General features: G+C 38.6%; 2 protein-coding genes across 5 annotated transcripts in view; one reads left to right on the top strand and one right to left on the bottom strand.

Annotated features, from left to right (window-relative positions):
• LOC146479689 (uncharacterized) overlaps nucleotides 1–1,426 on the top strand; it is a 132,884-nt gene extending 131,458 nt beyond the window's left edge. For both annotated transcript variants that reach the window (XM_085110537.1, XM_085110535.1), the window contains one exon: nucleotides 719–1,426. In XM_085110537.1, the coding sequence (XP_084966663.1) occupies nucleotides 719–912 (194 nt within the window). In that variant the 3' untranslated portion in view covers nucleotides 913–1,426. The remainder of the gene's footprint in view (nucleotides 1–718) is intronic.
• Nucleotides 1,427–2,088: 662 nt separating this feature from the next.
• Nucleotides 2,089–26,654, bottom strand: part of LOC146479688 (uncharacterized) — a 32,729-nt gene continuing 8,163 nt past the window's right edge. Inside the window, exons 1-16 of one of the 3 annotated variants that reach the window (XM_085110514.1) lie at nucleotides 25,699–25,801; nucleotides 24,291–24,408; nucleotides 23,193–23,347; nucleotides 12,991–13,106; nucleotides 11,840–11,931; nucleotides 11,453–11,563; nucleotides 11,210–11,302; nucleotides 10,436–10,483; nucleotides 9,690–9,803; nucleotides 8,659–9,108; nucleotides 7,697–7,831; nucleotides 7,044–7,154; nucleotides 5,271–5,390; nucleotides 4,710–4,817; nucleotides 3,426–3,653; nucleotides 2,089–2,926 (exon numbers count right to left, since the gene is read on the bottom strand). In XM_085110514.1, the coding sequence (XP_084966640.1) occupies nucleotides 3,433–3,653; nucleotides 4,710–4,817; nucleotides 5,271–5,390; nucleotides 7,044–7,154; nucleotides 7,697–7,831; nucleotides 8,659–9,108; nucleotides 9,690–9,803; nucleotides 10,436–10,483; nucleotides 11,210–11,302; nucleotides 11,453–11,563; nucleotides 11,840–11,931; nucleotides 12,991–13,106; nucleotides 23,193–23,347; nucleotides 24,291–24,408; nucleotides 25,699–25,710 (2,004 nt within the window). In that variant the 5' untranslated portion in view covers nucleotides 25,711–25,801 and the 3' untranslated portion in view covers nucleotides 2,089–2,926; nucleotides 3,426–3,432. Of the gene's footprint in view, nucleotides 2,927–3,425; nucleotides 3,654–4,709; nucleotides 4,818–5,270; nucleotides 5,391–7,043; nucleotides 7,155–7,696; nucleotides 7,832–8,658; nucleotides 9,109–9,689; nucleotides 9,804–10,435; nucleotides 10,484–11,209; nucleotides 11,303–11,452; nucleotides 11,564–11,839; nucleotides 11,932–12,990; nucleotides 13,107–23,192; nucleotides 23,348–24,290; nucleotides 24,409–25,698; nucleotides 25,802–26,654 lie in introns of those variants that run through there. The other 2 variants (XM_085110515.1, XM_085110516.1) reach the window with 2 other exon arrangements.

Raw genomic sequence — 26,654 nt, 5'->3', positions numbered from 1 at the left:
TAGTCCAAACTAAACGTGATGTCCGCCTACGGAAAAGTTTGGTTAGCAAAACCAGTTCCAAGCCAAATAGACCTTATTCATAACTGGCGACTGATAATAATAATAATAATAATAATAATAATAATAATAATAATAATAATAATAATAATAACTACTTATATAGCGCTTATCCAGTTCTGTTCTAAGCGCTTTACAAAGTAAAAATCATATTTGTTTAAAATAATTCGAAAAAAGATGAGTCTTAAGTTTACGTTTAAAAACATTTAAATTGTCGCAATTACGGATGTCGATAGGTAGTTTGTTCCAGAGTTCTGGGGCCGAAACAGCGAAAGCTCTGGAGCCATATGACTTTAGATCATGGTTGATATGACATAGGCGAAATGCGTCAGACGACGATCGGAGCGTTCTTGAAGTTGTATAGCGGCGTATCAGGTCTTGTATGTAGATGGGGGACTGTTGGTGAAGAGCTTTGTGGGTGAGCAGAATTATTTTGAATTTGATTCGCTCGGAAACTGGAAGCCAGTTAAATGATAAATGATAAATGACAAATGATTTTTTTTTATTTTTACGAAAATCAGCCTTACTAGCCTCGCTAGCGTGTCCAAAATTCAATAGAATTTTTACTCTAAAATGAGGTTAGTAAACCTAATTAACAGATATCATAAGAAATAATAAATTGGCCGCCATTTATGCATAACGTCTACGTTTTTTTTGTTAGTTTCAGAAGCCTCGTTTTGCGGCGGGAAACCAAATGGTAATTACCAGGCCCCCTCAACTTGCCGGGCTTACATAGCGTGTTCGAATGGCGTCACAAGTCACGTGGAATGCCACGCAGGAGAAACGTTTGACATGGATAAGAGAACTTGTGAGCCTGCGGATAGAGCTAACTGTACAGAGGAAATATTAATGTAGTGGTGTCTTGGAAAAGATACGTAAAAGGACAATAAATCTACTTTTATTATACCTCTCAGTTAGTACGCGAGGTGTGATTGGTCAATTTTGCAGTTGCCGTATTTCACTGTGCGGCCAGCTAAATTTGAAAGTTTTCCTTTCCCGCGCGCCCACCTCGTTTTCTCGGTCCGTACTGTAAGTTTAGGATCCTCGTTTTCCCCTTTGATTTATGGCCTTCGCGCTTGGGCCATAAATCAACGAGGAAAAAACTCTGTCCATAACTTACAGTACGGACCTCGAACTCGGTTAGTAAGAGGTATGTACACCATGTAACATAAGATATTTATTTTTATCTTTTGAAACAATAAAGACCATTATTATTGTAATATGACGTAGTTTGTTTCTAGTTATTGGCTGTGCGATCAACCAATTACAGAGCTCTTTATCGAAATGATTAACCAGTCATGGAGAACTCATGTTTTTCGGACGTAGTCTGTAAAATTTATTTTGTGAATAAAGTGCTTAGGACTCAGGCAAGGAAGGTTTATAGGATATATGGTTTGAGTTGAACTCAGACGCTGGGGAGGAGGGTGGGGGTGATCTGACTGGCTGTTTGTGGACATAGTCTACGAATATTTTCTGGAAAAAAACAGGAAACCTTTACGCTCAAAAATCAAACATAATTCATAAACATCGTGAGTTCAACAGGCAAATGGCCACCCCCTCTTCTCAGTAGACCAGTTCCCTTCTTTGTCCAATGTTATAACACATCCGATTTTTCATCGAATGGTACATGTGTGACGGGCCACATGGATCTCCAAGGTTGAAAACGTTGCCCTTCAGTGACTTCTACTATTTTTTCAAAGTTATATTAGCGCTTTGGTTAATTTTTTTTTTTTAAGTAAAACGGTTTTGGTCGGTACAAATTGCTAGATTAAGGTGAAGTGAACAGTTATAATTGAACGACTTTTTCAAAAACGTTTTCCTTTTTAATTAATGATATGTTCACTGAATTAATGCATATCACGAATGAAAGCTATTTACATTTCAATAAAATCTTTACAGTGAGATTTTATCTATTTAACTGGCAACTCGTCATTTAAGAATTTTCTTAGTGCTGTTTAGGTAACTCCATATCGTAAGAATTTTTAGTTCTAAAACTTAAATTTTATGAAAGAGTTTAGGTTTATAGCTTTCTTTAATATTACTGCTATTCTTGTTATGTTCTAAAGCTCCGTTACCCAATATCAAACAATCTAATATAACTGGCCCCGTCTACATAATGTGTTTTCGAAAGTCTCGGTTTTTAGGGTCTGGGAAACGGAAAAAAATATCTCCGACCACACATGCGCTTTCACGGCGATACCATGCCAACGGCCACATTGGGGAATGGGGAACGGATTTCAAAGATGCTATTGCGTTCCAAGCTTGGAAAGCTCTGTTTTTGCGCGCCCCCACCAAAAACGATTGACTTCCATTTTCAAAAGGCTCCATTTTGGAGAGCATTTTCTGAAATGTGTTATTTTCGATGAGCATTTCTGTTTTCGAGGGTTTTAGTGTGGACGGTCGCCAAAAACACGCACAAAAGAGTGCGTTTCCAAACTGAATTAAACATATAAGTGTGCATGGACGAGAGCCTCAGGCTTAACTTTGTTTTACATCATCATAACTACCAAGATCCTTGCCTTCAGATCTTGGAAAGCTAAACAAAATTACGCGCTAGAAATGTTGGGTCACTTATAATTCAGTTTACCCAAAACGATGTGGAAAGAATGTTTGGTTGGTGTTTATGTTAGTTGTAAGCAAGTCGTCCTGTGCATGCTTGCCCCGGCGATGCATGGCTTCCTTCGAAATTAACCCTTTATTAAACAGAGCAGGTTCCTGTTTCTCCCAATTTACTCACTGGATGCGCTGCTGTTCTGAGAGCAACGCTTTTGCTGTCTTCGGAATTAGTACCTTTTCCAGATGAGACCCTTTCAGCAAGTAGATTTGTGTGGGATGCCTTTTTTGTAGCAAAAAATGCTATTTGGGAGGCCTAAAAGTGGAAAAAAGGGGGCCTGGTTATTTCATGGATCCGAATCTAAAATTGGTACCAGAAGTTGGGATGCTAAATTTAAATAAATAAATAAATAAATAAATAAATAAATAAATTGATAAACAAACTAACAAAATTTGAATAAATGAATGAATGAATGAATGAATGAATGAATGAATGAATGAATGAATGAATGAATGAATGAATGAATGAATGAATGAATGAATGAATGAATGAATGAATGAATGAATGAATGAATGAATGAATGAATGAATGAATGAATGAATGAATAAATAAATAAATAAATAACGAATGTAGCCCAAAGTCTTTTGATCGTCAAATTGATATAAGCAATCTTCATCGTTTTTCTTTGCCTTTCAGAATCACGACCTAACTTGTAATAGCTTCGTTGTTAAAAGTGTTGTTCGATGGCCGGTTGGCCAAGCTTTGTACGCGGAACAATAGTTATTCTATTCGAATCTTAAAATTACTCTCTCACCTCAAGATCACCGGCCTATGTAATTCTTTTTTAAAGTCATTTCCTTTTCTTGGGAGCATCTGACATTTTCTGGTAGATCACAAAATCTCATGATTGGATCAAACAGTGTTCCATTTGGACATAGCTCATGGCGAGTGACACCCCCGGAACAAGTAACATAACCTGTGCAAATCCGGGGGATGGCATAATTCCCGTCTTCCTTGTCTCCACAGTATAGTACTTCAGTAACTGAATAGAAAAATGTTTAAACGATAAGTGCTAGTACAGATAAGATTGAATTCCCAATAAAAAAATCTGTAGATTCGAAAACTCGAAGGCCTCCCATCAACGTGCAGCTTTGAACTAATGTCTCTGTTCATTAACTGTCATTTCAGCCAATCAAGTAGCAGACGCTGCATTTCAAGAGGTTGAGTCCACAGCAGGGAGTACCAGCATTGTCATTCGAATCGATACAAAGCTGTGACAGCTAACTAACCAACTAAATAACCAACCAACAAACTTACCAACCCATCCACCAACCATCCAACCAAAAGATGACTGACTAACTGACTAGCTACAAGTTCTTATATATTGGTCTTAACGTCACCGGAAAAAATGACCCCCCCCCCCCCCCCCCTCTGGCGCAAGTCTTCCCAAACAGTGTTGTTCAAGAGACAACAGTCAATTAATACTAATAATAATAATAATCTCTATTGAGGAAATCAATTTCTTCTATAAGTGATTTACAAAAGAGTCCTCGAAAATTAAAAAGAACAAAAAAAAAAAAAAAAAGGAAAGAAAGGTAAAGACTAATATATGAATAATTAAAAATTAGACTAAAGACTATTTACATTTTTTAACACTCTTTTAAAACTAGCTGATGATGGGCTTTGTCTGACATGTGGCCGAAAAAGGAGGAGGAGGAGGTGGATTTCTGTTCCTACCCTAAAGAAACAAAGAAAGCTAGTGACCCAAAGCCTCTCTCGATGATTATAACTGTTTTTTTTTTTGTTTACCAAGTTACAGACTAATAAACCCAATAAAGAGATTTAGAATCGCATTTACGGCAAACGGCAAACGTGAGATTCGCGTTTATGTTTTCTTGAAAAAAATGAGTACACAGATGAGAATAGTTTAAAATAATTCTGACCCTTGATTCTAACGCAAAACGATTTCATTTTACGTAGAAACTGAAAACAGCGAGCGGCAAATACAAGGTAAACATGGTCACGTGGTCACTTCTACCGTTTGTCGTTTGCAGTACACAAGCGCTAGGGACTTAACAACAGCACTAGGTACACTCACTCGGTATGTTACAGCTTAATGGACAGTTATCTCTCATCCATGTCCAATTTGAACTCTTGCATTCATGTTGGGCAGCCCAAGCTGAACAGTGATCGTACTTATCGTACACTAATGAGAAGGAAAACAAATCGAATCAGTCTATTCAGCATAATATTGTATAAAGGCAAAAACATACGGCGACAATTTCGTGTAACTTGCAATTGCCGCACTTCAGCGTTGCATGGTAAGGTGGGATTGTTTCTTGTGCGTATAACCTCCTCCGATCGTAAAATTGCAGAACGCAAGATTCACTTATGGATATTTTTAAAATGAAATTTTGATGCACGCCAAGGAGTTTGTAATGCGAGCAACAAACTCGATATATCTGAAATGCGATATTGTTACACTACAAGCTGTACGGAAATGTGGCTGGCATAACCTGGCGTTAACCTGGCACTTCATCTTAGACCATCTTTGGATGTTTTGTACGACTACGTTTTGAAACGTATCGGCGAGGTTTTAAAATTTAGGAACAGGTTTAACAAGTTTAGAGCAGGTTTAGCAAGCATGAAAATGTTTTACCTTGACACAAGCCACAGCTTTGTCGACAGTGTGTTAACATCACTACTCTTTTGTCTCCTGAAATGCATTTGTCGAGTAAGGCAAGAGTGGCACATTTCGATCGGCTAGTATCCATGCAAACTGTTCAGAAGAAACACAAAATCAAACAGGTGTAAATTGCAAAAATTGCAAGTAAGTGACTTGACATAATAGAGTCCTAAAGTGTGACGTCACAAATAATTGAATTTTTGAAATTATGGGATTTTTCATATGATTGGAAAGAGCATGATGAAAAATGCCTACTTGCCAAAAAGTCAGCATTGTATTGCGATTTGGGGTCGAGATATTAGCTCGGTTATGTCCCGATGACTCCAATCATACAAATCTTTCTAATTTTGCCTTAGTTCCAAATGTTTGGAATTTAGTTTTTATGACGTCATCACTTTAGGACTCTATAGGAACGCACTGCGCACAGACAAAGTTTCTAATAGGCTACGTTTCAATTTGGGTATGAGTAAAACCAATCACCCGGGGGAGTTGCCCATATCCAGGGGCTATGTATGCAATTAAAGGGATTTTAAGTACATTATGGAGTCAAAAAATTACTTGTTCCTGGTCACATCATAGGTTAACATATGTCACGCGAAGTTTCTCACACTCAAATGTGGGCAAGATTCTGCGGTATCACCCTATTGTTGAGAAGAGTGTTATTTTTTTATCTCTGATATTATGCAGACTTATTGAACTTTCAGGGAGTAATCCACCGTATCTACCGCAACACTGATTGGAGTGCCCTCTACACTTCACAAGCGCTCCTTTTGGGTTAAGAGTGTGCAGATGTTAAGGGATCTGACGGCTGTTTGTGGTGGTGGGAAAGGCAGGGGGGGGGGGGGGGGGAGGGAAGCTACTGCATACAAGGCATTTGGTATTATTATACCACCCTACTTTAATAAACGAGCCCACAAAAAATCGATTTTAGCCGACATTTTCTCATTTATTTATTTGTTAATTTATTGTTTTGTTTTGTTTTCTGGAGAGAAAAATACCTATCAAAAAGATCTCTGGAGAAGCGCGGATGTCATAAATCGGAAAGAGAAGTTATTACAGCTCGAATTAGTCAATATTTGCATCTCCACCAAATGTAGTGCCAGGAGAAATAGTCCGGATATTCTACGGTACGTATCGCAGGGGTTTTGGTGATTTATTCAGCACAGAATAATTGCATTGCATGTTCTTCAACACTCGCATCCACGTTCAATCTTAAGTGCGCAATACTATTTGGTAACCAGATCTTCTCACTTTCTCCGAAGACAAAACAATGGTCTTGTTCCTGAATATTTATCCTCTAAATTTGTTAAACGAAATGAAACGCGTTACTCCCTGAGGGACTCTGTTAACAAACTATTTGTCCCGTTTCCGCGAACTAATTTCATGCAAGACAGCTTTACTTATAGCGGAGCAGTTCTCTCGAAGAGTCTGCCCTGTGATGTGAGAGAAGCTAAATCTCTAAGTCAATTTAAACGATTAGTTAATGTTCATTTTTAATTTTAGAGTACTAGTTTACACGGCATTCATGAAAAACAGGTTTTAGTTAGATTAGTTGTAGTTAGCTTTTGATATTTGTTTAGGAGAGTTAGGTTGTTTCAAATTTTTATACTCCTGATGGATTTTACCGTGTTTAAATATATATTTATTCTATTCTTCTATTCTATTATCTGAGTACGAGGTTATGCGCAATGAGGAATAACCAGACAGGGGATATTCCACCGTACCCCAGGGGACGGGAAAACCTACCTCCACACTGATTGCAGCTTTTCCTACAGTTCGGTAACATCCACACCCGATCACGTGTACACTCACCAGCCGACGCCCAGAAAGGACACTTAACGTTGTTGTCTTTACATACTGAAAAAAAAAGGAGGGAAATGATTCATATTGAAATTTACATCTAAACTTGCCACTCTGATCGAACAGTTTTCAAATTGAGTGTCCTAAAATCAAAACTTAAGAAAGTCCTCAACTAAAAACAGATTTAGAAGTTACTACAACACAGAAATAAATATAGCGCAATAAATCAATCAGAACTCGAAGCAAATACACGTAAACGGCGAAAAAAGCAGCGCACGAGAAATATACGATTGGTTTTGGTTTTATTTCGCTAAGAAAGCGGCACAAATTTTTTTCTTTCACCAATCACACAACGCAGTCAGTGTTTTGTTTGATCTAGCTTCTCATTGGCTGAGAAAGTAGCGCGAGTGTTGCTAACCAACCAGGAAGCGTTCTAAGCCAAATTAAAAAAAAGCGTGAAATTACTTTCGACACTCAATTCAAAACTGCTTTAACCACACCAAAAAAAATTACACCTGATACATTTTACTGTTGACCATGGTATTCCAAGGCACTGTAATACATAAACTAGGAGAAAACTGTTCTGCATATGTACTTACGAGTCTGTTCATTAACCGGCGTGTTCCCAAACTGCTTGCACGTTGCACAACAGTGTTTTTTCATCCATGTTGGCTTTTTCTTGCATTTGCCCATGGCCGACCATAATCTGCACAATGGATTCTCGTCTCTGCAATCTAAATCAACAAAGGAATTGAGTGTTAACGGGGCCTGAAAACCCGTGGGTATTCAATCAGTTAAGGTTCATACAGAGAAGACCCACCTGAAGGTTGAACCCCCTTACCCTTCCACAAAACACCTTCCACTGAAATGGTACACGTTTCACATACATTAAAAAAAATGTACCGGTTTCTTATAACCCAAAACCTCATTCGTTTTTTTTTTCGGTGGCAGGCATAATCTTTGCGGGGTAATTTCTGCCATAATTTCTTGTTTTTTTTTTTTTTGTTGTTGTTTTCGTTTTTACTATCTTGAGATAACTAAGTTTTAGCTTCTTCCTTTTTTGTATTTTTAAACGATAGTAGGTCCACATGAACCCCTTCCTATAAAGTACGTATGTAGTTGGATTCAATTTCTTCTCGTTCAGTCTATTTTTGTGACCTAACTTTGAAATTGCACAACCCTTATACAACGTAATCTTTGATGGCGGGCCTCCCCTTATAGCCAACCATATGAAGTAACCCCTCCCCCCTACCTTCCCCTCAACCCTCCGGGCCTGGAAAGCGCCTTGAGTCTGCAAGTGGCAGTGACCAAGTTTGCAGTTTTATACACTGAAAACTAGTACGTTACTAAAATCAAGGCCGCATTTCCATCGGGCAAACATGGTAGTGAATCAGCTCAAAAGTCAAACAAAAAATACATCCTCTGCGGCTTGAAGGATAGTTGATGATCGAGACTGAAATTTTCGTTATGGTGCATTAACCCACCATAAATAAAGAAAAGCGTGCAAAATGCATCCAGCGAAGGAAAAAAAGAACACAGCAGCCGGCCTTTTAATACTTACGCGCTGCTACTTCCTCTTCAGGGCGTTTTCCAGACGAGTGAATTTGTTTAATAACTCCTTTTATGTCGTCAGCAGCACCAAGAGTCACGTTGAATAAACTTGTAGATGGCGTGACAGGTAGAATACCTGACGGTTTGTTGGTGATGATTCTGGCTGACTCTGCAGGTGTCGCATCAGGGGCCAGAAGAGGAGGAGCAATGCTCAAAAGTTTATTTGTAGCTGTATTGGGTAACTGTACAACTGCCGAAACGGGGCCTGTTTTGGAAGTCACACTAGATGGGATTGTCACGCCTGGGGCTACATTGATCATGCTAGGTAAAGTGACTGGCATATGAACTGGCGTTCTTGGTGTAGTTTGAATCCATACAGGCTTTGGTGCGGTAGTTTGATTGGCAACAGGTTTTGTCGTCGTAAGGATGAGAGATGGTTTCCGTGAGAGAGGACGTTGACCTAAAGAGAGAGATAAGGATCATGAGATCCAGCTCAGTGGGGACCTTTTTAACCCTTTAAGCCCCCATTGTTACCAGCATCTCCTTTCTCCTTACCATATCACTACTTGATCAAACATAAAGGTTATGAGAATAGGGGAAATCAAGGAATAAACAGTAATTATTTGATTTTTAAACAAATTTTCCTGACTAATACCATGAGGAATGTAGAGAAAAGAGTAAAGAGAATACGCATATTGATATCAGGGCTTAAAGGGTTTATAGGTTTCCTGAGTTAATATAAATAAAAGTACAAAACAATTCACCGGCGACAAATGAAATATAAAAGTAGCAAATTAAACTGTACTTATTCAAATGAACACTTCTCCAAATTAATGCCCTGGAGGATATGTAGGGAGAGAAAGTTGGTTCAGAACATTTTAAGTATATAACAATTTCTGTCGACCTGATCATAACTTGCTTTTTAGCCCATGATTTTTTTATTTAAATACCTCCCCCAAATAAACGCCCCACGTTAATTCAAGTTAACGAGGTGTTCCTTAAGCTCCCGCAGCCCGCTGACCAGCTTTATTAATTCCTTACCACACAAACCGCACGAGGCTGCGCAATCCTCCTTCATGTAAGCTGAACTGCACTGATGGCCATTACTTATTCTCCAGTGGCACACCTCTCGACCAGCTTTATCGACACACTGAACTACGAGAGTGAAGAGATGATACCAGTAAAGATGATTCCCTTAAAACAAGTCGCAGTTAAAACGTGTCCTTTCTAGAAACGGGTTCCTACGCCAAAAGGCTTAACTCTGGATTCTCCGGTGTTCTTCCGCTTTCAAAAACCAACGTATTTGATATTTGACAAGGAAACAGTAGAGGGAAGAGACCACGAGAATTGCTGTACTTTTTTTTTTTTATTTATTTATTTATTTATTTATTTATTTATTTATTTATTATCATCATCATCGTCTTTAATAAGTAAGCAAGGCCCGTGTGACGTCACTAGCTAACTGGTCTCACTTCATGTCAAACAGGATTTTGGATTCCGCTTGGGCAACACACCCTACAGTATCAAAATTCTCTTTAAGCTCGTGACGCAGTTCTCCCCACACAAAAGTCTGACAAATAAAGACCTGTCCATCTACTGCTTTTCTGTGATAAAACTCTGCTTTGATAATGAATATGTTGAATAACAAAACAATTATCCTGCTCAATCTTCCGGAATAGTTCATGATTTTTTTAGTCCAATCGGCCTACGGCCTTATCGGCTAAGTATCAGGCGATATTCCGCGCGATTTCGCAGGATAATTGTACCCGCTTGTACTCAATACTTACATTCACAGTTTTCTCCAAAGAATCCAGGGGGACAAATCTTGCCTGCTTCTGTTGAATCAAAATTTAAACCAAAAATTAGCAAAACTATAATTCTGAACTATGATTTACAGGTTTTCTAAAAAGCTTAATATATTGGCGCAACAGATTGGAATTTAAAATTAAAAATGACACCGTTAGGTACTTTGTTTTATAAAGTTGATGTCTAATCACGTTAAGTAATCAAATGTACATCTGTGCAATCGCTTGTACAGTGTACCATCACACTCCAATCAAACACATCAAAAAGAGATGCATGAACCAGTGCATACACAAATTGGCGAAAACTAGCTTTGTAATTTATTGATATATTTTAAGGACCCAACTTAACTTAAATCTCTGCTAAATATTTCTTGGACCTGAGAACAAAACCTAATACGTTTAAGTAATTTTTCCAAGAAACACAGTAGGAACTTGAAAACAAAAATGGGGATATTTTATTAGACCGCTATGATAATAATAACCGTTTATTCACAAATCATGGCCTAGTGAAAAGGAGATAAATGGGGTTTTTCCTTTCTAGTTTATCTCATGATAGCGACCCATAGCAAAAGACACTTTTTATAGTTCCTGAAAACCAGTAATTAAAAGTAATTAAAAAGTAATTAAAAAAGTAAAAGTAATTAAAAGTAATTAAACGTTTTTAGGGTGATACTAAAAATTGGGATACGTAGATTGCCACCCCCCCCCCCCCCCACCCCCAGATCTACATCAGAGAAGAAGGGAATGGTAACTAACCTGAACAGTCCAATCCCTTCCAGCCCTGAGTGCATGCGCATTGGCACGTGTGAGGATTGAGTTTGCCGCCATTTTGACACACCAGTGGGCATTCTGCATGGCGATTCCAACAGAAGGAAGAACAGTAACAATTAGCATTCTGTCCCAGGTAGGGTAGACGAGTTCGAGTTTGTTTTTATCGTTGTTGTTGTTGTTTTGTTTCTATTTAATCCTGGGCGTAATGAAATGATCGTTCCTACTTACCGCACAAGTTGCACATTTTGGGGCATTTCTTCGCCATCATATCCTTAAAAGCAGGGCACATTGCAAATGTCAGCGACTTGCCACATTCCGGATCAAAATCATTGCAATCTCCTGCAAATGCGCAATTAATTATTCATGAGAGAAAACGAAAGAAATCAGGTTGGGAAATGTGAAGTTAATGACCATAAAATCTGGTGAACGTTTGCTTAGAATTTCTCCAAAAATAACTAACGGTTTGACAAGTTACATCAAACACTACTGGAAAGAGTATTTAATCCAGTTGCCCATGTATGATGGCCGCCGATTTCAGTAGACTCCACCGACAGACCCTCAGAAATATCAAATTCATTGTTAGTTGGTGGTCTTAGAACAGAACATTGTACTTACTACAAAGATTCTTGTAGCAAAATCCCTTTCCAGAAGCGCATTTGGAACATGGCTTACCGACTTCATAAGGAAACTGCTCCATAACGTTACCACTGCAAGCATAAAGGAAAGAATTTGTCGTAAATTACAATATCACTCTGTTTTATAATCCTGAGTGTTTCCATGCATGGAATTGTAACCACAAAGTTAACGTGGTTGCATTTTAATAAATCACAAAGTGTTTATTTTATTTTATTATTATTATCCTTAATAAAGATTGAGATTATTCTCCTCAATAAAGATTATTATTATTATTATTATTTTTTATTTTATTTTTTTTATTTTTCTTGCCAATGACATTTTCTGATATACATCCAATGGATACAGACTATGTGGTTCAAACGTTATCTAACCGTATCATTTAAAGTTCTCGTGCACTTGAGCAGAACTTTATAATGCTACTTTAATTTATTGTACTGTACAAGGTGATTCTAACATGCAAATCTGTCAGGAGTGTAACGAAACTACAGGCCTCACATTCAAATGAAAGCTACTGAGCTGTAATTTCTTGTGGTGCCGTTTATTGTCAAGTACCAGGTGATTCTCGACTATAACTTCCAAATTAAATCTGTGGACAAAATCCTAAAGCGTGACCATTCAAATGAAAGCTACTGAGACGTACTTTCCTCTGGTTTCTTTAATTGTCAAATACAAGGTAATTCTTGACTAAAACTTCCAAATCTGTGGACGAAATCCTAAAGTGTGACCATTCAAATGAAAGCTACTGAGCTGTACTTTCCTTTGGTTTATTTTATTGTCAAATACAAGGTGATTCTTGCCCATAAGTTCCAAATCTGTGGACAAAAATCCTAAAGTGTGACAATTCAAATACTTTCATGTGGTGCTGTTTATAACACTGTATAGGGTAGTTCTAAGTTTTGGGTCTGTGGACGAAAACCTAACGTGTGACCATGGAGTACCACTTTCACTTGGTGTTGTTCATTATGGTGGCTCCAACGTTTCAGTCTTTGGATGAAGACCATTCAAATGAAGCTAATTAGCAGTACGTTTGTGTTTTAAAAGTGGACATCGGCAATGCAGCATTTTGCGAAATAAAGCTTGAACGTGTCTTTGAAAGTGGTTATAGAAAGACAGTTGAACTCCATACATACCCCGGTGCATAATCACAGACCACTTCTGTTTCTCCTCGAATCCAGGGATGTGGAGCAAATGGCTTGTCACAGAATGAAACCCCACAGCCCACGTACCTAGTTGTGGCCCAAACAAGCTGCAAAAGCAATAGCTTGCCTTATAATGACCCCTATATTACTATAGTATATGTAATATAGTTTCAATCTGGCCTCTGTGATTTAACGCTGTTTTATACATACGTAGTTTCTATATTATAGTTTCTATTGTAAGTCTGTAATTTAGCCTTACAGGCTGCAATGAGCTCTTAACAAACGGTCATTATTATTATTATTATTATTATTATTATTATTATTATTATTATTATTATTATTATTATAATTATTATTATTATTATTATCATTATTATTATTATTACTATTATTATTATTACGGTCGAACCTGTTTATAACGGCCCTGTGTTAAGCGGCCACCCAGGCCTCTATTCAGCGGCCAGTTTTCAAAAGTCCCGATTTTTCGCTCATACAAACGCTGTATTTGATACCTGTATTAGGCGGCCACCCTATAGCAGTCCTATGTTTATCTTTTTTTTTTGTTAGTTTTACCTGTATTAAGCGGTCACCCTGGACTATGTCAGCAGGGGGACATGCGCAGTAGAGTCTGCGCGTTGATAGAACCACTTTGAAATCGTTGGACCAACTTTTTCAAACACCGTCGAAGAGTTCACGAAGCTGAAGCCCTTTTCATCTACCTGAATCGCGTTTACCTTTGGAAAGTTAGCTAAATATTTTATTTACAAACGTTCCTCAGTAATTACAGAAGCTGTTTGTTGCAATATTTCTGAAATCGTTTGCTCTTGGAGCTCTATTAACGTGGATTTGCAATGTCCTCTCGCGGCGGTCGTCGTTCTGGCTGCGGCCGAAAAAGAATATACGACAGCAACGGCACAAAACATAAAAAGTTTGGAATCTAGGGCATCGTAGGATTTGCCTGGATAGTTATTAGTTTTATTAGACCTCGCTTGACCTCGATATTGCTATGAATGCATTGACATATGATGAGTGTAACTCAGACATGAATACAAATAAGTACTGCGTTGATTGCTTTGACAAGCCGACTTTCTCTTCGTGCCACAATTGTGTTTGTAAATAAATAAATAAATAAATAAATTACGTGCAGTATAATTTCGTAGTTTTGCAGGGGCAACCGCGGGTTTTGGACGTAGTTTTTCGAGCACAAGTAGTTTTGCAATTGCAAGGATTGGCATATAAACAAAAGAACTCACTCATGTCATTATTTATCACTGTATTGGCAAAGGTAAGCTGACCGATAATTACATCAGACAGCACATATAAAACGCGAATCAAGCGGATAAACTTAACTCATGTGATACACTTCAACGACAGCACAGTCTGTTTCCATAAGCTTGGCAAAGCAGAAACGTGAAAACGTATCTCCATGCGTGAGAAAGTGCGATCGACACGACGGACGCAATAGCGGACTAACAATTATAATACTTTGATGAGTCATATGCAAATTAGTCTCAACCGGACTCCTCCGCGCATGTCCCCCAGCTGACATAGTCCCTTTAAATGGAAACTAAGCCATATGTCATTTTATGCGGTATTTTGTAGTGTTTAAAATGCGATCCATCATCACTATAAAGAAATAACATGTACAAAGCTACTGTAAGCTGATACTCGGCAGTTTGGTATCGTTAACGCTTTTCATTGTGAACTGTAAGTCCTAGAAATACAGTAGTATACCGTAGAAGAGTAGAGGACAATTTATTGGACAGTACTTTTACACAATGTTACGTATATTATACCGTTAAGTTACAAGTTGAAACTGAACTTTGTTTAAAGCATTGATCGCTTGAAAGAGTGTTATTTGTCCTATTGATTCCCTGCATGAAGTGTTTTTGTATGATACACCATTAAAATTGACATTAAACCACGCCCGGGAGTATTTTAAGTGATCCTGTATTAAGCGGCCACCTGCATTAAGCGGCCAGTTCCTCAAGTCCCGAGGGTGGCCGTTGTATACAGGTTCGATTGTATTATTATAAGAATTAAACGACTGATATCGAGTAAAAATCCACCCAGAATAACTACAAGAGCTAATCTAGCTGGGTAGCTGATCTGGCAAATTGAAGAAAAGAAAAGAAAAGAAAAGAAAAGAAAAGAAAGGTCGATATCCATTCAGAAATAAACACACAAACAAACATGAATACACAAAAAAGAAAAAGAGATAAAAAATGATAATGATAAAATTTAACTAAATAAAATAAAAATATAAAAGGTGTCGACGTTATTGTCTATACCAAAAGAGAGTAGGCGGCATTGTATGGAATTGCAACAATTAATTAAGAAATATTTAAATTTACATTACAATACATTAGGTTTTGGTAATTGGTTTGGTTATCTCTATACGGTACTGGCAGCTACCTGTCATGAACCGGTGTGACTCTTCAGTCAGCGGATGGCATGCGAGTTTGGTTACGGAGCCAAATGGGGGAAGAACTGGGGCCAACACCTGTAGCTGACAAACTGCTCTCAACATTGTTACAAGGATTATTAGCTCTCTTTTGAACGTTTTTTTTTCTAGTTTTCGCAACATGCTACTTGGTGCTAGCGTAAAACGCGTTTTCTGCAACTTGCGACCCAAGGCCCTCGTCAGCACTGCATTGCAAATTACAAGAAAAGTGTGATAGAACCATAACTTAAAAAACTAAAACAGCTTACACGGTATTGAAAAGCAAGAGGACCACAAGAAAATTCCAGTGAACAGCTTTCATTTACAACGGTCAAAACAGTGATTAAAAAAAGAGAGAGGCAAACGAGCGAAGTTTATTTCACTGTTACACTTCGCAATACCAAACACATTGGAAATATAGGAGAAAAGAAAGGAAACACAAGGATACCAGTACGGGCTTGAAATACCACTAGAGACACGGCCAATAGTCTATTTTCGAATTGCTCTGAACCTCATTATGAAAGCAAGGCTAAGTGCAAAGTTTTTCATATGAAAATTACTTTTGTTTGCACATGAATGAAAATTAATTTTCATAATAAAAACTTTGTTATGAGCTTCGGTTTCATAATGAGGTTCAAAACAACTCGGAAATAGCCTATTAATGTAACTGTTTAATATTCAATAACAGGCGTCAGAAAAAAAGTCTTCACATTAATGTACACGTTACTTGCACCACGGCACATAAAAGAACTGCTTGACAACCATTTCTCAACAATAGTTCTGCCATTTCTATCTTGTTACTGGTCCTACGTTTGATAGTAGTTGTAAGTAACCGAGTCTGAAAACAGACAGTTTATTTCCCTTTTATTAATTCTTTGTTCAAACCTAATCGACAGTTAGAAGTCTGGCAGCTAGCATGGGCCCTTGCATCCCCTTTGTATTCGATCGTTTGGATGTTTTCGCTTCGTTTCTTCCTGATTTTTTTCCGTTGTCATTTACAGTAGTAACTGTTACCCAAAGTTTACGTTAAAAATAACAACAAACATTCAACAAAAATGCCCAAAAAGCTACACGCATCTAGTGTTGTCAACTTGCTTTGTAGAGTCAACAATCGTCCAAAAGAGACCGCAACTAAACTGAATGACACCTACCATAAATTAAACGAGCAAATAACAATCAGATATCGTGCGCATGCCTGGTAAAGAATCAATGACGTAACCGACAAAGGGGCGGCCGCCTCAATAAAGAAACAAAACAAACCGACAACAACAAGGAAGGACATTTACATGCATCTTTCTTCATGATCATGTAGTTCTCGTAAGATTCTTTCACAAAAGACAGCAAAACGTTAGTCAGTCTTTACAACAGATTGTACCAATGTATTTCCCGACTGAAGCGATCCCTGTGTATCCCGTTCTTGCCTCCAGTGCAGCGGCAATAGTCGTCTTGGGCTGTGCTCTTCAACTTCTATCGCTGTTGATTCTGACGAGGCCCTCGTTTCAACAATACGATCTGACGCCGTATTTTATCAGTGTCGTGCTCGGTAATCTCGTGGTCATAGGCGCTGATCTGCCGCCTCTCGTCGCGTCTGCGTGGTCAGGAAAACAGCTTGTTGGAATCGCGTATTGCCAGGTACAAATTTTTGTTTTTCGTACTAAATAGACCATTTACCAAGTTCCAATAGGTGTACTGATCTCAGAACACCAACATTACCAGGAACACTTTGTATGAGATCTACATTGATCTAACTTGAAATTCAAGATTATATATCTTCAGCCTTAAACAGTAAAAATCGTTATTTCAAAAAATTGACTTATCAAACAGAAATCTTAAACTGTCGTGTTCAAAACTAAAACCCAAAACGCACAAATAAAAAAAAATGGTGATAATTTTTGTTTAAACATAAACAGATGCCTTTACTGGATTTGCTCTCAAACTTAAAATTTCACAAGCGAAGAAAATACCTCTTGGAAATGCGTTTAAACATAAATAAACAGATATCTTTATTGGATTTGCTCTCAAACTTAAAATTTCACAAGCGAAGAAAATACCTCTTGGAAATGCATGCATTGCAGTCCTTCAAATGGTTTTGCTTGTCAACGAAAAGATGGAGACGCAACCGACGTTGCAACGGTAAAGATTAGGTTTTGTAGGTGCTGCAAGACCATGCACAGATGTGGTCGACGATTAAAAAAAAGTTTAATTTTAAATTGATGTAGGGAACAACTTGACAATGAAAACTATGCGCACTATGACTGGTAAAATAACCATGGGGTATTAGATAAAAACAAAAACAGAATTGCGTTTCTCGGGAAGAAATACTTGAAAGAAAGGGATCTTTTTATAGCATCAAGTTATTCCTGTGTTTGTGTAAGTAAGCAGTTATTATAATATATATTTTTTAACTTAGTAACTTTTTTTGTTATCATATTCTGTATTATGTTTGAAAAGCCCCTCAGGGGAAAGATAATAAAGTCAGTGTATGTTTGTATCTTTGGAGGCCGTTGGTCGGGAAAAGTCTGTGTGATATAAGCTCACATCAAACCAAATTTGGTCATTATTTATTTGGAGTTAGTGTCGTTTAATCGATGACGTCATTGGGTCACGCCCTTAGTTACGTGACCCAAACTAGAAAATGGGGCAAAACACAGAGTAATTTGTCTTGTTTTCAAGAATTTCTTTACTTTTCATCTGACGAATGTGAGACAATTTTGCCATTTTTTTCCACTCTTTCATTTTGCTCCATCATTTAACGAGGTGTAATACAATAAATAAAGTTTTCTAAGGAGCTATTTGTAAATTAGAGATACTTTTTGACCTTTTGTGGTGAAAATGATACAACAATACTTTCACTTAGTTACAAAACAATTCTAGAACGCCGCGAACTCTTGGAAGGACCAACTCATGACCTGTTCAAGTTGCAATCCATTCCGACCTTGTCTATCTATGGAACAGATACCCTTATTGACGTTGTTAGTCTACAGGGTCCAGTTGTTCAAAGCCCGATTAAGCTAACCCTGGATTAATGCAAACTTTGACTTGAGTTTGATTGCTAATCAATAAAGATTCTTCCAAAAGATTTTTGGCCTTCACTTTTTACTTAGACTTTCCTTTACCTTTAGCTCGAAATTAGCCTTTAAAACCATTTTTAACGTGCGCGATGAAAACCTCGGTTAACTTTTAGTCGTGGATTAGCGTTAATCGGCTTTCGAAAAACCTGGCCCTGGGGTGTAATCACTGCTGTAACACCAAAACAAGAAGGCAAGCTTGTAAAATACATTTGAGCATTTTTTTTTTGCAAGTTTCTAATTAGTGTGAATGGGCAACAAACAAAAGAAAAAAACAGAACTGGTTGCCCAAAGGGCAAATTAGCAAGAACGTTAGTGTCGAATACTGGGTGTTTATTCTTGACAAAACGAAACCATTATTCTAAGTTTTCTGGTTGACAGAAAAATATTCTTGGGTTTTTGCAACAGCACGAAATCCACGTAAAACTAATCCTTTGAACAATTTGTTCCATACAGGTTGGCGGCTTTTGTACCGGTGTCTGGTGGATCACCACAGGCGTTACCCTGGCCTTGGCCGTCCGTGCGGCCTATCAAAATATGTACGATGAAGCTGTTACAGGAGCTCCAGCTGAAAGATCTCGAGAGAGCTGGCAGTATGACAGCATCATCAAGAGGCTGACAGGCGTCTGGCTGTACGCCATTGCGGTGGGCATTCCACCGGTATTCGGATGGGGTTCATTCGAACCCGAATCCGGCGGCATCATATGCACACCAAACTGGCGGGAGAGCAGCATCTCAGGGCGTTCCTATCTAGCTCTGCTCGTGTCTGTGGCCTTTTTCATGCCCTTGGGATTCTCCATCGTGTATCTCATCAAGATGTTCCGAAGATCCAGGCAAGATCCCGACGCGGATGCAATGGTATCGAGAAATATACCCAAGGAAAAGAGAACCGTAGTCATAACCTTTATCGGTATGATCGCCTTCTTTACTGAATGGACGCCCTACTGTACGTGCATATTGGTGTCAGTGTTTGGTGGGTCCAAAATGCTTGACGGAGGAAAGTCCTTCATTCCTGGGATGTTTGCCAAGGCCAGCTACGTCTACCTACCGATCCTGTGCATAATCATCAGCAAACGGTGAGGACTGCTTGATTGACTGATCATCGCTGATTGATGGCAGATTTATGTTTATTCCTCATAGATAATTTAGACAATTAGATATAGATAATTTTTATAATTTATCAAACACAAGGAAGAGTGCTTCTCATCCGATTTCCAGACACCGAGAAGAAGGTTGAAAAACGAGAAGCAGAAGAGAAACTGAGTAACAAACACAACTTTACCACTGAACAGTAGTTCCAATGTACCGCGGCCTCTTTAAAAGGGGCTATGCTATGGAGACTTTCACGTTTTTTGGTCACTGAACCGCTTGAAATTAGAACTAAGTTAACCTTTCCTCATACACGAAATGTTGCTAGAACCGAAAGGAAGATATCAAGTGATCTTCTCAAAGGGAGAACAACTCGTTATAAAGCAGTTTTTATCGAGGACGAACTTGAAACGTTAAACTGGCCAATTTTTCCAAGAGGTAATCCACCTCCATCCTGACAATCCATAACCAAAGTCGGAATCTTATTTCGTGATTAAGTTTCTTGCTTCAACCTCCCAAATGAGAACGTGATTTGGAAATACGGGATTCAAAACATAAACTTAACATGGACACAATCTGACACAACATGAGTTTCTGAAGTAACATTGTTAAACACGTTTTGAGGTAAATTGGCATAACAATCTGTACTTTCAATTAGATAAGGCCCTAGGAGCTCTGTTCTTAAAACCGAAACTGAATATTCAATGAAGAACAGCAAAAGAAGAAGAAGAAGAAGAAGAAGAAGATTGCTACAAAAGGAAATTCCTGAACATTTTCATTCCTCGTTTTTATACCCATAAACTTAACCCTGTTGTTTGTCCATCCCTGCGAAGGTAACAAATTATTCTATTGAGTGTTGTAAGTTTTGACATAAACCTGTTCCCCTGTACAGCTTCAGCTCCAAAGTGCAAATGCAAATGAACCATTAGTGTCGTCAAATGAATGGAATATTGAACAACAAAGTAAAATAGAAAAGACATTTTCCGAGAATTTGGTTATGTAATTTGCTCTCCCACGTTCTCCCTTCGTTGCTGTCCGTCTTTGATCTTATTAATGTGGTACTAAACATTCGTCGTGTATTGCAACTGATCTTCTTAAGTATCTCAGCCGGAAACATCTTTAGGTGAAAAAGTGGCTATTACACTCTTCACCTATGTGACACAGTCATAAGACAAACGATTAATTTGAACAATCGATATATTATTTTGCTTCCACAGTTTTCGAGCCGCTGGTATGGAGCTTGTAAACGCCATCCTGTGTTGTAAGAAAAAGAATGATGATGAGAACGAGGATGACGCAGACACGAATAACAACGCATGGGGCCAGTTTGTGTTGACGCGGCGTCACCCCGACCAGGTTATGAGCCGAATGCGACGCATGCGCTATCCACGCCAAACGCCACGTGATGACCGTCTTTTGGCACTAACTGCGAATGCGTATGAGTCTCCGGACAATGAAAAGAAAATGGAGACACCAGTGTAAGAACTTTTTCGGGTGAAGAAAGGTTTTGTCTTGACAGTCGTAAGGCCCATTATCAGACTAGGATGAGAATTGTCAAGAGTGAGCAAAGACCGACGTGAGTTGATGAGAGTTGACGAGCGTTAATTCGCGAGAGTTGACGAGAGTTGGCTAGAGCTGACTCTCGAACTGATGGGAGTTGCTGAGGGTCCAAAGACAAGAGTTGGATTGACGAAGAGTTAGAGAGGGATGACAAGAGTTGGAGAAAGTTAACGAGAGTGAATTCCGGTAATAAAAGTCCATGGAAGCAAGAGAAAATGAGGGCTTCTCGAGTGATTCAGCGAGAGTAGAGTCCGCTCTAGTCGTACGGATTCAAACTTTTTCAGTTTTCAAGAAGGGCAATACGAGAGTTAGTCTGGGCAAGTGAGTGCAACAGGTTGAAAGCTGACCGATTTTAATTAAAATTAAAATTCGAGCCTACGAAAAACGTGACAGCACACGAGAGAGTCACTGACAGAGCAGCAAGACCGAGCCGCAAGTCAACTCTTCACACAATAGCTAAGGGGATTAGTTTCTAAAGCTGTTATATTTGTGTGTTCAATGTAACCCGCCAGTTAAAATACGTTCTGGCTTCGGCTCACGACAGTTATCAGTCAGAAAACTGCTTCATTGATGATTTAAATTAATAATATTTCTCAAAAAATATGTCCTTTGCACATGTTGAGCCAGTTTTCACTGTTGAATTAAGGAGAGTTTTGTGTAATTTTAGAATAGGCGAGTGCCAGCGTTCTATTCGTGACCCGTATTAGCTTTCCCACATTTTTTTGCTTGAGATATGCAACGCTTATTAATTTTTTTAAGAGTAGGCTAGAAAGGTAAAATGTAGTTTTTTTCTTTTCTTTTCTTAGAAGAACGTCCTTGTCTTTTGCCAAGAATAAAATAGTTACCATGAAATTCCATGTTCTGTAGGCAAAAATTTAATTGATAGTTCTGGAATTTTTTTCTGATCGAGATCATGTCACAAAATGAAGATGTAACTGCCCTTTATTAGTAAAATAAAGTTATTTATACAAGGGTGTTTTATAACATGAATTTTTAAATTTGTGCAATGAATAAAGTTGAAATTTACATGTATTGAGTTGTCAGACCTACCTGATTTGTCGGTTACTTTATTTTTTGTTACGTTTTCCAGCCGTGTTGAGCAAACACGAGCATAAAACATAAAACAAGCGATTGGGATTTTTTATTTGAATTCAAAGATTACAAACCACGTACACGAGCACAAGCCTAAGGCCCTGGGGACTGAAAACGAAGTTGTTCAGACTCGCTGTTACCCTGGACCGAGTACGTTTGCATTTGGAGTCCACTTAGTGCGCGTAGTGCCCGCCATTTTGTTTACTGTATCGCAACGAGGCATGAGGAAAAGCGAGGGAACTGACAAAATCATGTTCAGACCAGTGTTCATGCCAGGGACCTGTTCCCGAGTACTACCCGTTGAGTACCTATGCCCGGCATGGTGCCAAGATGTTCGCTCCGGCAACAATAAACAACTATGTTACGTTCAGACTAGTCGTCGTACCTGAGAACGGAACTCGGACACATAGTCTGAACGGGCCGGTTCTAAGCCTTTGACAATATTAAAATCGTTGACAGAGCAAGCATGCCATAAAAGACTGTTCCTTGAAGCATGGCAGATTGACAGTTCCTCAGAGAGCGGAATGCATGGGGATGACCAGGCACATTGACATTCCTAATATTTACTCCTCTCCTTGCTAACTTGCTGCCTCCTGCATATATTTTTCATGTCTACGTTATTGAGGACCACAAATTTTATTGACCACAACAATTTAACTCCATCACACTGATGAAGATCGGACTAATTTTCGATGCAACGCTCTACAGAGGAACCCCATTAACACGACCACCTTCGGGCCGTGAAAACGTGGTCGTATTTATTTTACGAGGTTCAAAAACTAAGGAAATGACTGGACTTTCAATTCGTTCGGGGCACAAAAAAGTGGTCGTAATAACGAGGTGGTCGGAAGGCGGGGTTCCACTGTAGTTATTTCAAACGTTCGTTTTAGCATTTTTAGCCATCGTCAAACCATTCAGTTTTAGACTTTTGTTTCACATACCTGTGTGTATCGTTTGCATGGAGGCTTGGAACACTGGTTAGGGACCACGGAAGAAGAAAACCTGCTAAACGTGTAGTTGCTGCTTTCTTGGTACCAGAGCTTCACTCGGTCAGCGGCGTTATGCAATCGGCTCCATTCGCGAGCAAGGTTTTGTCCTGTACAATAATAATAACAAACAGACAAAAAAAAAATAGATAAGAAAAACCTGAATAAGCTAGTGATCCTGCGTTGTTAGATTTGTGGAAAGAAACATTTTTAAAATTTTATAGCGTAGAAAGAAAAGCCACCAGATTTGAAGCCATGAACCTTTCGATATCACTGACGATCAAGGTTCTTTCCTCACTGCAGCCCTCATCGGAAGTAACTTCAAAACGAAAGAACAACAAAAAGACAGCTAGGTTACGGTTCACATCACGAAGTTTACATGAACATTATCTATGGTTACTATTGGTAATTTCCAATGACCATCGAGTAATCAGAGACGTTAACTTCATGTTTGACTGACCCACTCAATTTGCAGCAATGTACAGTCGAACACCTCTCGTAAGCGGACACTCGGTCATGTTCTCAGCTACATAAAAACACTACGGGTCAGTTATTAAAAGATAGTTTAGACGGTGTTTAACAAAACCACGTTCTAAGCCGTTTTCAATTGCATCCCAGACTACAAAACTTTTTAATCTACGTAAGAAAAACACTTATAAACAGATTTGGAGGCCCACTTATTGTCTTAAGCCACGGCCTAAGTTAGACCGTTTAAATAACCGGCCCTACATTTTTCACCTCCTATAAGCGGACACCTTTTTCTGGTGCCAAAAGTGTCCGCTTACGGGAGGCGCGACTGTATCTTGCATGGACCTCTCTCCTGAAGTCTCTCAATCACTACGCTTCTGGAGAAGCTTGATGGCTCAAAAGGATTGCATTGGACAAAATCGACGTTTGCTTAAATAATCGCCCTCTGATGCTCATAATTTGTCAAACACTTCACATGATCCTAATTGTAGCATTATGTGGGCACGTTGCATTGGGATGTTGCTGATCGTTGGTCGCGCCCTTGAAAGTTGTTGCTTTGTTTGTTTGTTTTTCTTTTATACATACCGACTTGGCCTTTGAAAGGGGCGTTAGGATACATCTCCCCAAACTCCAGAAATCCGTGATCCCAGATGCACTTGTTGGCCCACATTTGAGCCAAATTTCCCAGGTCATCATTCCAGAACTGTTGACAAGAAAAGAGAACTTTATGAACAATCTTTATTTAATTGTAACTAGGCAATGAAGTTGAATAACATTTATTTGATTGATTGATTGATTGATTGATTGATTGATTGATTGATTGATTGATTGATTGCAATTAACATTAACGGTTTGTATGTATATGTATATGTTCGAATGCGCTTTACTAGTTGTATCTTAACGGAGGAGAGTTCAGACGTCAGCAGAATGTTTTCGTATGCGATGCGTGTCGAAATGCAACATGAATTCTATTTCAAAAACTAAACAACATATTGGGGTTAATGAAAACTTTTGCGCTTATTAAATTACTCTCCGAGTGTTCTGAAACTATAAAGAAGTGTATAGAAATATGGATGGTCGGGTCAAGATGGAGAAAAATGAGATCTTGAGAGAATATGTGTTTTCACACAGAACACATCTTCGCGTAGCTCCTTGTCCTTTCCGCTCAAAAATCAGATAAACTAGCCTACTACCAGTTCAAAATCACTTTACACTAAAGTATCAACAGCAGAAGATTTCCTGCAGTGCGAACATTAGTAATTCTTTGTAGGTATAATCTGAGGCTGTTGTAGGGCTCCGTGATGTGATGACCAGTTCAAAATTACTTTACGTTAAGTATCGCTGTCATTCACATCTCGTTACATTTTGCCTTGCAGCAGAAGATTTCCTGTAGTGCGAAAGTTTATTACCACTTTGTATAGTATAAAAGAATTGCATTTGTTTGTTTAATCTGAGGCTGTTATAGGGCTCCGAGCCACTATAATACAATCGTGATGACCAGTCCAAAATTACTCTACGTTAAATATTGCTGTCATTCACATCTCGTTACATTTCGCCTTGCACCAGAAGCCTGCAGTGCGAAAATTAGTAATTCTTTGTATGGTATTAAAGAATTGCATTTGTTTGTTTAATCTGACGCTTTTATAGGGCTCCGAGTCTACAATATAATCGTGATGACCAGTTCAAAATCACTTTACGTTAAGTATTGCTGTCGTTCACATCTCATTTCATTTCGCCTTGCACTAGAAGAATTCCTGCAGTGCGAAAATTAATATAATTCTTTCAGAAAAGTATTGCATGCATTTGTGTGTTTAATATGAAGTTGTTATAGGGCTCCGGGCAACTAGATCTAAATAGATGGATTTTAAGCGTGCGTGGCGAGAAAATAAAAATGGCGTGAATAAATATTCGACACTCGTTTGTTTACCGTGATCAAATCAGGCGTACCAGTGAAATTGCATTAATACAGCACAAAAAAAGCAAATAGTCTCACCATATACTCCATGTTAGCGGCTGGGGGATGCACTAAACTTCGATATTTGTTATGTTCATCCACAAACTGCTCTCTCTGTCGTTGAGTGAGCCTTGAGATGGCATATTCGATAGGCATTGGTTTTAATGGTCCCAGCGCAAAAACTGTGGGTACGAGAATCAAGACAATGGAAAGCAAAAGAGAGCTATAATTCGGCAGGTTTTGCTTGTCCATTCGAGCACAAATACTGCGATAACGGCACAAAGATTTAAAAAGGAAGTTCAAACGGGTTCCATTTTCTTCCGAAAAAAAGCATTACAATGAGAAATGACCACCAGAAATTTGTTGGCAGGATTAGCAAATGTTTTCACGCCCTGGGCGATGCGCCACCGACTCAACAATCAGCCTCGCGCGAACTTGTAACAAAACTAAGCAGAGATTTCATGATCGTTTTCCTACCCTAAATACTGCTAAATTTCTGCCGCAAAACCCGTAAATCAATGCCAAAAGGAAATGTTCTACGCGTCCCCTCGAAACACTTTAAAAGCTCCTTGTTGACTGTGGCGCGAGTTCTCCGACCAAATTTCCCTTCACATTTTTGATGCTAGTAGTTGTAGTTCACTTAAACATGCACAGAAAGCAAATTTATCCTCTTTTTTTTCTTAATATCTTTCATTGTGTTTGGTGGTTTTTGTTCACCTTTTCGAATTTGTTTTCTTTGCCGGGAAACATCTAACCTCACTTTTTGAGTGATTTAAGTAGAAATTTTTGTCAGAGTATACTAATTGATAGGTAGTTCAAATATTCCTCCAGTTTTATGAGGGAAATTTCATGGCAAATTTGGTCATATTTGATTCATTTAGGCGATTATTCCGGCTGAATGCTTTTCTCGCTACATCAAATGCTTGTCCAAAACATCGTAAATTGCTAAAACAGTTGCCGCCACAAATGATACAACTTGCATAGCCCAACGCCCG

The sequence above is a fragment of the Pavona decussata genome, unplaced genomic scaffold (assembly GCF_977016875.1).
Source record: "Pavona decussata unplaced genomic scaffold, jaPavDecu1.1 SCAFFOLD_58, whole genome shotgun sequence".
NCBI classification, from domain to species: domain Eukaryota; kingdom Metazoa; phylum Cnidaria; class Anthozoa; order Scleractinia; family Agariciidae; genus Pavona; species Pavona decussata.
The sequence above is the reverse complement of the archived record's forward strand: the minus strand, read 5'-3'. Positions and strand labels throughout refer to the sequence as shown.